The 13230-nt window shown below is 44.2% G+C and overlaps 1 protein-coding gene across 1 annotated transcript in view; it reads right to left on the minus strand.

The window, feature by feature from the left end:
- The window catches only part of Rgsl1 (regulator of G protein signaling like 1), a 40511-nt gene that overhangs the window by 2270 nt on the left and 25011 nt on the right, over window positions 1-13230 (minus strand). Inside the window, exons 14-21 of the mRNA XM_051185734.1 lie at window positions 12938-13055; window positions 12067-12178; window positions 10242-10371; window positions 7992-8169; window positions 4671-4809; window positions 4319-4443; window positions 3225-3334; window positions 1199-1294 (exon numbers count right to left, since the gene is read on the minus strand). Coding sequence (XP_051041691.1) covers window positions 1199-1294; window positions 3225-3334; window positions 4319-4443; window positions 4671-4809; window positions 7992-8169; window positions 10242-10371; window positions 12067-12178; window positions 12938-13055 — 1008 coding nt within the window. The remainder of the gene's footprint in view (window positions 1-1198; window positions 1295-3224; window positions 3335-4318; window positions 4444-4670; window positions 4810-7991; window positions 8170-10241; window positions 10372-12066; window positions 12179-12937; window positions 13056-13230) is intronic.

Genomic DNA, 13230 nt, shown 5'->3' on the forward strand with positions numbered 1-13230 from the left:
GTAAAGACACTTTTGGGTGCAAAGTTGCCTGCTTTCGCCTTCCAGGGAAGGGGCTGGGCAAGTGAAGGTGAGCCCTAATGCTGCACGGCTATTCCAAAGATCTGCTTTGTGGGATTCACATTTTCTTGTCTTGGAAGATCTTTCACTTGAATGTAGAGGATACAATGTCAGTCATATAGGCCGACGGAATCAAATACAAAGGTTGAAAAAGAACACTCAAATCACTGACATTTCACATCTCAGAGAAGCAGAAAAGAGGTGACCCAACTTCTTCCCCAAACAAAAGCTAATAATTGGTGATGGGAGATGTCATTCTGTATATGTTTCTCATACTGGTTAATGAATAAAGCACTGTTGGCCAATAGGAAAGCTAGATAGGAGGGACTAGGAGACAAGGAGGAAATAGAAAGTAAAGAGGAGGAGCCAAGATGGAGAGTCGGGAGGAAGCAGTATGCCGGCCGTCTCCCCGGTAAGAGAAATACATAGATCAGCAGAAATAGGTTAATACTTAAGACAGAGCTAGCCAATAAGAAACAAGTACCTGGCCAATAGCATTGTATCAAATACAGAGTCTCTGTGTATTATTTGGGGCTGGCGTGGCGGCGGGACAAGACCAGCGGCGGGAGGAAAAACCGTACTCCTTACAAATTGGGAAAGAATGGGAGGCACAAAGGCAGTGTGATTCTTGGGAGTGAAACTGACTACTAGAGGTAGAAGATGGGGAAGCAAAGCATATAGTGTGCTTCCAACAAGGGAGGAGAGGACCAGGGGAGTTGTTATGGTAATGAGGAGCTCAGTAGTGGGAGTGTCCAGGAAACAGGAGGTATGGGATGCAGGTGCTGTCCAAATCAGTGGGTAGACCCTGTGTAAGGAGTGAGCATGTGGTGGTCTTTTAGCAAAGATGGCTTGTGATGCCTGAAATGAACAGACATGGAAAGGCTTATGCACCTTTCTCAAGGGGCTACAAATGACTCGACGAGACATGATTAGACAGGTGGAGCTGTGCAGAGCCTAGAGGGGACCAGGAGAAGTGCTCCTCATGCCCTCTACTGCTCCCAAGCTGTACAGCCTTGCACAATTCATTTTTATTGGCGGACCTTAGTCTTTTTACAGTTAATAAGACAATGGGCTGATTTGGACTCTGAACCCCCCTCCAGCTGGCCAGGGGACGTCTGCAGTCAGCGAAGCTCCGACTCACAGTTTTGGATTGAACTTGGCACTGCCTCCCGGGTCTGTTGAGGTCGAAACCATTCAATACCTCTGAGCAAGGTGAACCTTAGGACAGCATGGTCACCTGGGAAGAAAGAAGGAAAAACATTAAAATTCTGTAACATCACCCTCAAACACAAAACAAAACAACAAATGTCAAGTAAGGGGAAAGCTCTTGTTTAACACGCTCAGGTTAGGATGCCAATGATGGAGCATTATTGGCAGGGCAAGCCTTTGTACCTGTGATGGGGGTTCTGGCCTGAGAATTGGAAGCAGACCTCAGCTGAGGACTCCTCAGCTCACGTGACTATTGAAGTCTAACGGACTGGGCCTCAACTCTCAGTAGACACCCTTGAATCCATTCCATTTGCAGAAGCTTCTGCTTGTTGGGGTACTTTAGGGGCAGAAATTTCCTTAGACCTTTTTCTTTCACGAGTTGCCAGCTTAGCTGGGTGGGTTCTTGCCATAAGGGACTCCCCTCTTTATCTCAGTGCAGACCAGGCCTCCCCTAGTTCTCCTTTTCTCTTTTAGCACAAGACTTAGCTCCAACAATAAATTTCTGGGGGCCAAAATTTCCACGTCCTAAAGCAACTTAGGGAGAAAGGGTCTATTTCATCTGACAGCCTACAGTTCATCATGAAGGGAAGTCAACAGGAACCTGGAGGCAAAAACTGAAGCAGAGGCCATGGAGGATGCTGCTCTATGGCTTGCTCAGCCTGCTTTCTTGTATACCTCAGGACCACCAGCCCAGGGGCAGGGGTGACACTACCCCTAGTGTAAGTGGGCCCTTCACAATCAATTACTAATCAAGAAAATGCCCTATAGACTTGCATACAAGCTGTCCAATAGCATTTTCTCAGTTGAGGTTTTCCTTTCCCTGGTGATTCTGGCTTGTGTCAAGTTGAAAAAAAAAAAAAAAAAAAACCACGAAAAACCAAAACCTAACCAGCACAAAGACCAAGGAAATCTACCGGAGGATGAGAGGGCTAATGTGGTAGAATGTACTGTGTGTGTGTTTGTGTACGTGTGTGTTACTTTTATATTGCTGTGATAAAACACCATGAGCAAGGTAACTTATACAAGTGTTTAATTGGGTTTACTGCTATGGAGTGTTAGAGTCTATGATAGCAGAGTGAAGATACAGCTGAGAGCTCACATCTGGATCCACAACCATGAAGCAGAGCTACACTGGGAATAGCAAGTGACATACCTCTCCAACAAGGCCACACCTCCTTCAACAGGCCACGCCTCCTTCAACAAGGCCACACCTCCTTCAACAAGGCCACACCTCCTAGCTCTGCTCTTCCCAAATAATTCTACCAATTGGGGACTAAGTATTCAAACATAGGAGCTTATGGAGGCCAGTCTCATTCAAATCCAATATATATATATGGTAATACACACATATACACACACAAACACACACACATACACACATATACACACATACATACCACATGTGTATATACACATATATACATGCACATATATATGTTCTATAAATATAGAATAATAAATACATCTCATTAATAATCTTAGGATCCAGAGATTATCCTACCAATACTTTAAATTTGTTTATCCTACATTTTCATAAAACTATATGTATATGTGTGTATATGTGTATGCATGAAAACATGTACATTTATCTAGTTTTCACACCTAACTATAAAATAGATACTTCTTGAATGGCAAGGTTTCATGGTGATAGCTGGATGGGAGCCTCTCAAACAACAGCCAAAGAGGTCACCACTGCCAGGTGTTCAGCATGTGTGCTGGGACAGGTGTGCCCAGAGGCATCCTGGGAGCTCCTTCTAGGTTTTGTCTGGATAGCACTCCTCATCACTGATGGGACACATGTTAGCACCAGTACTCCTTTTTCTCAGAGAGCCAAGTTAAGGTGCTGGCCACTGCACTAGCCACCGCCTTTGTGCCCTGTTAAGTCTTAGAGTTAGTTTTAGACCTGTGTTCTCTGTTTGCGCCTGGAGAAATGGGGCTGTGGGCTGAGGTGGACTCACCTCCACTCCAAGGTGGGTACTTGTATGTAGACTTGGGAGGAGCTCTTATGTCCTTAAACTTCTTCCCCATGTACTCTAAATAAGAGCGTGTTGCCTTCCAGTTACAAAACCTGTGGAAGAATGGTTTTCAGTCACACTGAATGGCTGGAACAAGGAATATGGGGAAGCTTGGGTGTGTTAGTCCTCCTAAACTGCTGGGTGCCATAGAGAAAGAGAGAGCGAGCGAGCGAGAGAGAAGAGAGGGAGAGAGAGAGAGAGACAGCTACCTCTCCCACACCAAGTCTGCCAGTGTGCTACATGCTTCCTGCTATGATGGAACAGACTAAATCTCCAAACTTAAGCTAGCCCCAATTAAATGCTTTACTTTATAAGATAAAAGATATCTTCCCTAGGAAAATTTTGGTCAACTATGGTGTCATTGAGGCTGCACAGCACATGGGAAACAGAAGAGGGCTCTGATAGAATGCAGAGTTGACAGTCAGCTGAGACATGTCATGCCAGACTCTGGGCACAACTCTTGGCAGGACAGGTTATGAACCAGGTTCACAGGTTGTGTTTGGTCTGTATGTATTTTGTTCATTTAAGTTTTGAATTTTGGCCCTCATAGACTCCTGGTCATGTTTTCATTTTGAGCTAATTGATATATTTGTCCCTTGAATTTTTGGAGCAAGGTGGCATAAAACTGAATATCCGACCTTTTCTCCAAGTAACTCTGCCTCAATGGTGACTATGAGAATTGGATAGAATGCTAAACTGCTTTGGCTTGCTTCTTCCATGATGTTCTTTATTATAAACAGTTCCTGCCTTGACAGACTTTGTTCCTCAGGAGCTGTGGTCTACCTCACTCTTAGTGGAAAAGTCTGGGCTTAAGCAAATCTCATGCCCCTGATCCAAGAAAGCACAAGAAAAGGAGGGATATGGAGCCATCATTCTGGTGTTGTCTATTCTGTCCATCCTTTACCTCAGTGAGGGATGGAGTGTAGTGGGAAGGGTAAGAGCAGCCATCTTGGTTCCTCACAGAGCTGAAATCGTAGGACACGGGTAGACAGAAAACTATTTGACTTGGTAGTCACTGGGTAAGAGGATTTAAATACCTTTTCCAGAAGTACATAATGACAGGAAAGATGGACATGATAGCCCCATGGAAGATGGTCCGGTCTAGGTGGCCTTCTGAAATGGCAGCAAAGATGACATCCTTCTGAGACTCAGAGATGTTCACCTACCCATAAGATGGGAGCATGTCACTATTAGAGGCTCTAGGAAAGGAAAATGACTTCTCTTGACACTTAATATCCCCTGAAACACCACCTCTCCGAAAGGTAGAGTTTCCTGTGGACTTGCTAGGCAACGAATATCTTGTTGACCCAGGACTTAGGAGGCACCAGGAAATTGAGTTTTAGGGTTTTTATGGGGAAAAGGCTCACAGTCCAGCTGGAGATCCCTTACCCTCAGCTTTGGAGGGACATCGGAAATTAGGAAAAGCTTTAGAATAATGTTCAGTTTAGACCGCAACAGGATGATGTCATTCTCGTTGTATGCTCTGTTGATCTGAAGCATATGAGCTGAACTCACTAGGTCGTTAAATCTACAAGAGAGGGAGGCTTATGGAAGAAATCAACCAGAGAAGATGAGAGCAGGTACTGGTTAGGGGCCTGGCTCAAACCTGCTTCTACCAAGACAAGGGTAGGGCTGTTTCTGAGACAGATTGCATATCGTGATGTCATTCACTCAATCTCAAGGCTTCCATTAGCAAAAACTGAGCACAGACCACACATCAGGTCATATGCTGAACACTCTGTCTAGTACATTTCTTCACTGCAATTCCCACCTCCACTCCTTTATTTCATGGACCCTCCCTAGTCTGGAAGAATGCCTCACCTATGACTAATTCATGAACTTCAGGGCTCTTCTGCTGTTTTCCCTTCTGTACCAGCTGGAGGCCAGCCCTGAGATGCAGGTGGATTCCCCTTGTGTGGAGCACCTTAGGCAATGGCTTAGACAGCACCTCAGTGGTGATGGGGAGCCGCCAGGGCATTCCCATCAGAGGGGTAACCACTGGTTTCATGCTTTTATAGGTGTCTCTGGTTGCTCTACAACAGTGGTTCTCAACATTCCCAATGCTGTGACCCTTTACTACAGTTCCTTCCTCATGTTGTGTTGACCTGCAACCATGAAATCACTTTTGTTGTTACTTCATAACTGTAATTTTGCTGCTCTTATGGAATCCATTGTAAATATCTGATATGCAACCCCTGTGGGGTCAAGACCCACAGGTTGAGAACCACTGCTTTTTCAAAGACTAGTTTGCAGAGGGAAAGGCAAGGAAGCAGAGAGGGTGGGGGAGATAGTAGGAGCAGCTGGAGAAGTAGCTATGTACTAGCTGCTCGCTCGCACTCTCTCTCTTCACTTCCGGTGGCTTCTCTTAACAACCTTGTTATCTCATTAACCCCGCCCATCCTTCACAGTTCAGCCTGTCTCTTGGCTCCATGTTGGGAGCTAGCTTGGGCTGGTGACAGCCAGAAAGGCCTGATGATGATAGTGGGTATCTTGCTCAGCACCTAGCCAGAGTCCTGCCAGACAATGCAGGCTTTGGACTGGCACCAGGGCCTTGGTGGTGGGGGCATAATCCAGGAACTGACAGTTCCCGGTATGAATGTAGGCAGATGTTCCAGACACTGAGATGTAAAATGCTTTGTTTGCTACCCCAGAATGTAGCTTGCTCAAGAGGAACTTGAGATATTCTGAGCTCCCTGCAATTCTGCTGTCTAATGAATGATCTTGACTGACTTGGTTTTTGCTTCCTCACTTGAGGGCTATAAAAACAAGCTGTGCCATTAATACACTTGCTGGCTTGGGTCAGCCTCTCATTATCTCTTTATTTCTCTTTCATCCTTGGTCCTCTTCCTGGGGACCCTGTTTGGAACCCTGATGAGGCTGGTCCAGGTCAGCTCCAGAACCAAGTCACTATGCCTGAGGATGCCCAGTTGTTTAGCTATATTCCCCATGCCCAATTTTATCTAGCCCCTGTCATCACAAAAGACTTGCCCACCTTCTTTGTACTTCCTGTAGGCATCCTAAGTCTGTGGGCTGATAGGCATACATGTCTATGATGACAGAGCCTGTGCTCAATAAGGAGTCTAGAACTGAATTGAGTCCCTCCATGGAGTGTGATGTGTCAAACTCCCCCCAATGTGTGAATACTGGACATGCTGCATTTCTGAGAGTCACGTTAACTGGCATCCCTGGCACAGTGAGCATAGACTTGGGGGCCATCTTTAGCTCATTCTTACACTTCTCCCAATGGAGATGTTTTCCAGGAGTTGCTGATTTTCTTTCCAAATACTTTTCTCTGCTGTACTTTTTACTCTAAGCTTTATCTCATCCATATGACAGAGCAGAGTCTAAAAGGAAAAATATTTATTGGTTCTAGGAAAATAAACTAGAGCAGGACCCTGTGATTGCACTTTTGGGAAACAGGAGAGTCTTGTGTTCATGTCAGCCTGGGCTACAGAGTCAGACCAGTCAGAAGAACGAGAAGGTAAGGGGCGGGGAGCAAGGAGAGAGCGAAGATTCTCTGAAATGTTGTAACAAAGACAAGTATTACAGCTTAGATGCAACAAAGGAAATTTAAATAACTGAAAAAGTTAATTTGAAAAGTAGAAGGATTTGACCAGGAATATAACTCAGTTCTTCATCTCTTGCCTTGCATGGGTGTGGCCCTGAGTGAGATCCTGCCTCTTCAAAATACAGACATGAACAAACACAATCCAGAAATATTGAGTTGTTTTGGAGTGATCTTTGCATTTTCATTCCACTTTTGTATTTTTGGCTGTAAGTCTGGCCTTTAAAGACTAAGCTATCTCTCCAGCCCTTGTTCCACTCCTAAAAAACTGAAATTAGAATAGGCTGACAGTATTTGGAGCATAATTTAGAACTTATACAAGAAAAATATATGAATTAGATACTAGTAGGTTGACTTTAAATTTGAAATTTGGCAAGTAAGTGAATATGAATTAGCACACCTGACTTAAAAATATCTACTAAATGGTGCATGCACTCCCATGCTCGAGCATGCACGTATGCACACGCATGCACACACACACACACACACACACACACACACACACTTTCTCTTATAACAGTCTCTGCTTTTAAGTCTGTGGGTGTTACATGAATAACATGAGACAACTTCTTTCATACTTACAGCGTAAAAGACACCACTTACTGTCAATGCGTAACTGCATTATTACCTTGGGATCTCCAGGACATTGAAGAAAAAGACCCTTGGGACCCAAGGAGGGTGGAAACTGATAGAGTGACAGAAGTCCAAGAGATTTTCAGGACTGTCTTCTCTGATTCTCTGACAGAGCTAAACCACTGGGCTTCTCACAGGTCAATCACTGTGACTCTGATGCATCAAGTCAACTTTTGCTGGTGTGTGTGTGTGTGTGTGTGTGTGTGTGTGTGTGTGTGTGTGTGTGTGTGAGAGAGAGAGAGAGAGAGAGAGAGAGAGAGAGAGAGAGAAGCCTCACAACTGCATCACTCTCTGCCTTAGTTTCTCATGTAGTCTCCCACTTTACCTGAAGCTGGTCTCGGGGAACCTCTGGCCTCTGTCTTCTCAGTACTAGAATTACAGACCTGCACTGCTGAGCCCAGCTTCCCCTCACCACACCCCATGGGTCCTCGTGCTTGGGAGGTATCTCCACAGCCCCTGCTGGGAAGTTTTAAATATGAAAGCTACGGGAAGAAAGAAAGACAGGAACTTACTTCTCCATTTCAGAAAAAAAATATAGATCATTAATGGCAAAGTTGATAGTGATGATTCTGTGGCCAAATATCCGGCGTTTCATAAAGACTATTTCTCCATTTTCATGTTCTGTGCTCCGGGCACTAGGGGATACTGGAGTGTGACGTGTTGATGTGGTGGTGGGCGATGTAGAGAAATCTAGCAAAGAAGCAAGGAATTACAATCTGGTTTGATCACATTTCTCTCAGGTCTTAAACCTTAACCCTGGGTATGGCCACTGTGGCCTCAGGTTTTGTACCTACTATAAGTGTCATGCCCTATGCCTGGGTGCAGCCTCTTACTCATACCTGAATGACTTCTGAAGATGTCACCTGCTCAGGTGTATGACAGCACTCACATCAAAAGATAATAAACAAATTAATTACAAGAGCAATTGAGTGTTGAGGGCTGCTTTCATGGCACTTGCTAACGTAAACAATCATTGCTAATCCACATAACCATGATAATCCACAAGGCTTCTGCAGAGACAGTAAACGCTGTACATGTAGACTCAACTTTTCTAATGGTAGTGTGGTTCCGATCGATAGTTACTCAGGGTTTATCAGGGAGGAATCAAGGGTTTTATCACCTAGGAAGGAATTTGAAAGACAACAAACATCATAACTAAAGAGAAGGTTGTTAAAGGGAAAGAAAATGGAAAGCTAAAGAATGAAAGATCTCAAATGAAGGGTTCCATGGGGCCACTGAGACAGACTGTTGGGGGTTAGGCATTTATTTAAGAGAGCTATTAGCACTTTGAGTTGGGTAGACAGACAGACAGCAGCATGGCAGGGACCCTAAGCAACTCAAACCATGGTGCCACAGGCAGAGAGCACCCAGGTGGGCACTCAAAGAAGACTTAGGGTTAGCGTTTAAAAATACACTATAACCCATGGTGGTGATGGTATGAAGACTTAAACCCAGATTTATAGTCTTAGAAGGAGTATAAATTAGTGCAGTGATTCTCTACGGCATTTCTTCTGTAGAAGCAGTGTACGTTGGAGAGAATGTTAGAGTAACTCAGGAGTCCGGAGAGACACGCTCTGTCACAGCCATTCTCTTCCACCTCGTCTCTAGTCCAAGCAGCCTGCCTGACATTCTAGGTTATACCATCTTCTTTCTTGTTTTAGGGTCCTGTGCACACTCTTCCCTCCTGTTGCACCCACTTAATGTGCTCACCCCTGAAAACCCAAGCTCATGTCATGTTCTTCCCTGACCATTGCCAGTGCTAACTAGGGTCCATCTACAACCATTATTGAAGCCACTCATCACACTGACATAGTGACGGTAGACTGGTTAACTATTCTGTTGTGAAGTACTGCTAAGCATAGTTCGAAGACCCCTAAGTTATCATCTTATGTAAGCTTCACAACAGCTCCAGGTAAGGATGGTTATTCCCATTCTACAGATGAGGAAATGGAGGCACAAAGTAAAATGGTAGGCACCATCTTTACCACCCAAGTCTCAGCATCTGCTGAAGTACACATGCTAAAGCATTCTTAGCAATGGTCATGAATGAAGGAATTAATGAATAAATCAGCTGAATCAATCTATACAATGGGCACTTTATGCCAGTCAAAAGCTGGACAGAGGTGTACTAACAGTGATGTTCAGTATAAAATACTAATGAAAAAGGTAAGTTATAAGTGCATATATAATCAGAATGTAGGCTTCAGAGCATTGGTGATGTTATCTCTAAAGATTTTCATGTTCTTGAAATTCTGTTGCCTCTTTATTAATAACATGTATTAATTATGTAGACAGGAAAACTTTAAAGACTTTGTAAAGGCCACATAAAACAGCATAAAAATATTTTTTATAAAAAGTGAGTCCTCTCTGGTAAGATGGCCATGCTATAGTGGATGGGCAGCATGAAAACATGAGCAGCACACATTGGACTTGGTGGGCCGTAAAACACAAAGAACATGAAGTTGGGGAGGGGGTGGAGAGGAAGGAAGTGGATCTGAGAGGAATTAGCAAGAGGCTAATGATCAAAATATATTATACACGTGTATAAAATTCTCAAAGAATTAGTAAAAATATTCTATATTTAAATGGTGAACTTTCTAAGTGCCTTCAAATTTTCCACATTTGCTGGCCCTTTGAGAAGCACCACCTGGGCTGGCCACCCAGGTCCTGTAGTCCTTGTGTTAGGCTGATACAGGCCTAACACAAAGCCAGTAGCTTGAACTCTCATGTGGGCTGACCATGATAGCAGGGGAGTGACTCACTCTCCTTGGTGTTATACATTTCCAGGTGGATGAAATCTATAAACTGTTCACGTTTCTTGGGATTTTTCATGAATCTGCGGTAATTGCAAAAACTCTTGATGAAGCTCATCATTTTCATCCATCCTTTTCTCTGGGGAAGGAAAGGGTATCCATTAGCAGCCTAACCAAGAACCTACTGTGTGCCACAAACCTCCATTAGCATGGCTGCTATTGGTTACACTTAGAATCCTTACTTCTACAAAGGAATACTTTTTGAGCTCCCACTTCAAGAGTGAGGAAACTCAAGTCAGTCTGGTTGGTGACTAGGAGAGCCCAGCTCCAGTCATCATAGAGCCTTGACTCAAACTCATTCTACCTCACTGCCTTCCAGCAGTGAGGGCCAGCACTCAAAACAGGAAGGAACAGGGCCGAGTCCAGTTTCTGCTCACAGGAGGAAATGTCAGCTCAGCAGATCTTAAAGAGTTATAGAAATAGAGAAGGGAGTGAACCCACTTCCTTCTAACCCTTAAGAAAAATGTATACGTATCCACTCCCTCACACTTGCGCCCCCTCCCCTACACGAGCAAATGCATTCTGTTTCTGCACTCCTTTAGTAGGTATAGAGAAGCCATTCTCCAGTTCATTTGCCTCTAGAAAATTTGATACACTGAGACAAAAAGCATCTTATTGGTGAGGGTACCCATTCCTGTACCCCTGCACCCCATTTCTCGGAGAGAGAAGATGAAGAAGGCAAACATGGCTTTAGGAAGCCGGTGGTGAAGAACTCAATTCACACTGGATTCGGGGGCTAGAAACTTTTCCAGTAGAGCCTAGTTTCTTCATAGATGTGTATTTTGGATCAATTTACTTGTGTAAACAAAACCAGTAGCCTTCAGGGTTGTAGTGAGCCTTAGTGTGCGTAACGAAGTGTGTGGTCCATAGCAGGCGGTAAGAACATTTGGTTTCTTTCTGTCTGACCTGGGAGAGCTGAACTTGAAACAGAGCTCTCTGGTTCTGCATATATTCTTTCACACATCCAATTATTTGTGGTGCCCTGCCAGATCTGGACCATAAACAGAAGGGGTAGAGAGGCAAAAAGAGTAGCATGTTTTCATGTCTACAGTGTTGGGGTTAAATCTTATTTCCAGCCATATCTTAACTTCATCTTTGGAGTCATATAGAATCAGGCTCAAATGTTTCTGTCTAACCAACTCAACATGCTCCGTCGAGGGGCATATGTGCTTTCCCAAACCACATGAAAAGACTTCCCTGAGGACCCTTCCCATCTTCCCCTGTTCGTTCTTCCCACCAGTCCCAGGGTGAGAGGGGTAACTGTGCTTGGGAGAAGGAAGTGGTGCTCTTGGTGCCAACCACTGACACTGTCTCTCTGGGATTTACTGGCCTGTGGAGCACTCGTTACTAGACCTATGCAAGTGGAGGCTTACATTGCCAGTGACTGGATGTGTAGATCAGACTAATCTTGGTGCAGAAAGATTAGCAAACCATTTGGCCTGATGGCCAATCCACACCCTCCAAATTAGCAGGGACAGCAAAACAAACAAACAAACAAACAAAAAACCCCGACAGTTTCATTTCCGTGTATCTAACCCTGTGCCTGTCACTTAGTGACAGAGGCAGATCAGTAAAAGATTTCCCAGTATATTTTCTTCTGAGTCTCAGATTATCCTTTTGCAAATGGGGTTTAAAACACAACCCCCACACCCAAGAATAAGTCTTCCAGTGACATATCATATGGCCTAACAGGGATAATCTTTTGTATAGCCTACAGAATCTAGACAATGGCCTTCCTGTCAGTAATGCCGTTTTTTTCTTCTTCCTCACTGACCTGGGATTCCTGTAGGTGAGTTGCTGACTTGGAGGGCTTCCTAGGGAGAGACTGTGTTTCAAATTCCACCTCCATAGGACGCGGTGGGAACATGTCTTGGTAGTCTTTAAACCTACCAGAAAGGAGACCAAGAATATCAAAGACAAGACCATGGTGCATGAAACACAGCAAGGTAGCCTTGTTTCAAAGTCAGCTTTTGCACTCCTCTTGCTGTCTTAATTCTTATATAAAGTCAGCCCGTCTTCTCAACACTGTATTCTTCCTTATTCTGTGTGTGTGTGTGTGTGTGTGTGTGTGTGTGTATTTGAGTGTGTTTATGTTTGTGTGCATATGTGTATTTGTCTGTGTGTGTGTATATATGTATGTGTTTGTATATGTGTGTGTATGTGTATATATGTTCGTGTATAGGTGTTTGTATCTGTATATATGTGTATGTGTGTTTGTTGTATGTATATTTGAGTGTGTGTGTTTATGTGTATGTGTGTTTGTGTATATGTATGTTTGTGTATGTGTATGTGTGTGTGTTTGTATAGATGTGTGTATGTATGTGTGTTTGTGTGTGTGTGTTTGTGTATGTGTGTTTGTATAGATGTGTGTGTATGTATATGTTTGTGGTTGTATGTGGATGTGTGTTTGTATAGATGTGTGTGCCTGTGTGTTTGTGTAGATGTGTGTGTTTGTATAGATGTGTGTATTTGTGTGTGTGTTTGTATAGATGTGTGTGTGTTTGTGTGCGTGTGCATGTTGCATGGGTGCTAGCAGGCAGGAGATTTCAAAGTAAGTTTGGTGTTTCTCTTGGAAGACTAGGAGACCTTTGCTTAATATGGCTTTTCAAAGCCAGGAAGCACCCCCCTTCTCTGAACATGCTCACCACTTTTCTTCCAGAGATTTCATCACGTAGCCCTGGAGCATCAGCAGTGTGGTGGTGTTGATGTGACGCATGTGAGCAATTTCTTTGATAAAAGGAACATCGCATTGCAGCATTTCCTCTAATTGACAAGATTGGGAAGGGGTAGAGAGATGAGGGGGGAGAGAGATGAGTGGGGGAGAGAGACGGGGGAAGGGAAAGGGGGAGAGACAGACGGGAGGGGGAGGGGAGAGAACGTCTTTTCTGTCTACTGCCTGGCGGTTCCATGTGAAAGTCTCATGGCCCTCTGTCCTCTG

Source organism: Phodopus roborovskii, unplaced genomic scaffold (genome assembly GCF_943737965.1).
Source record: "Phodopus roborovskii unplaced genomic scaffold, PHOROB, whole genome shotgun sequence".
In the NCBI taxonomy this organism is placed as follows: domain Eukaryota; kingdom Metazoa; phylum Chordata; class Mammalia; order Rodentia; family Cricetidae; genus Phodopus; species Phodopus roborovskii.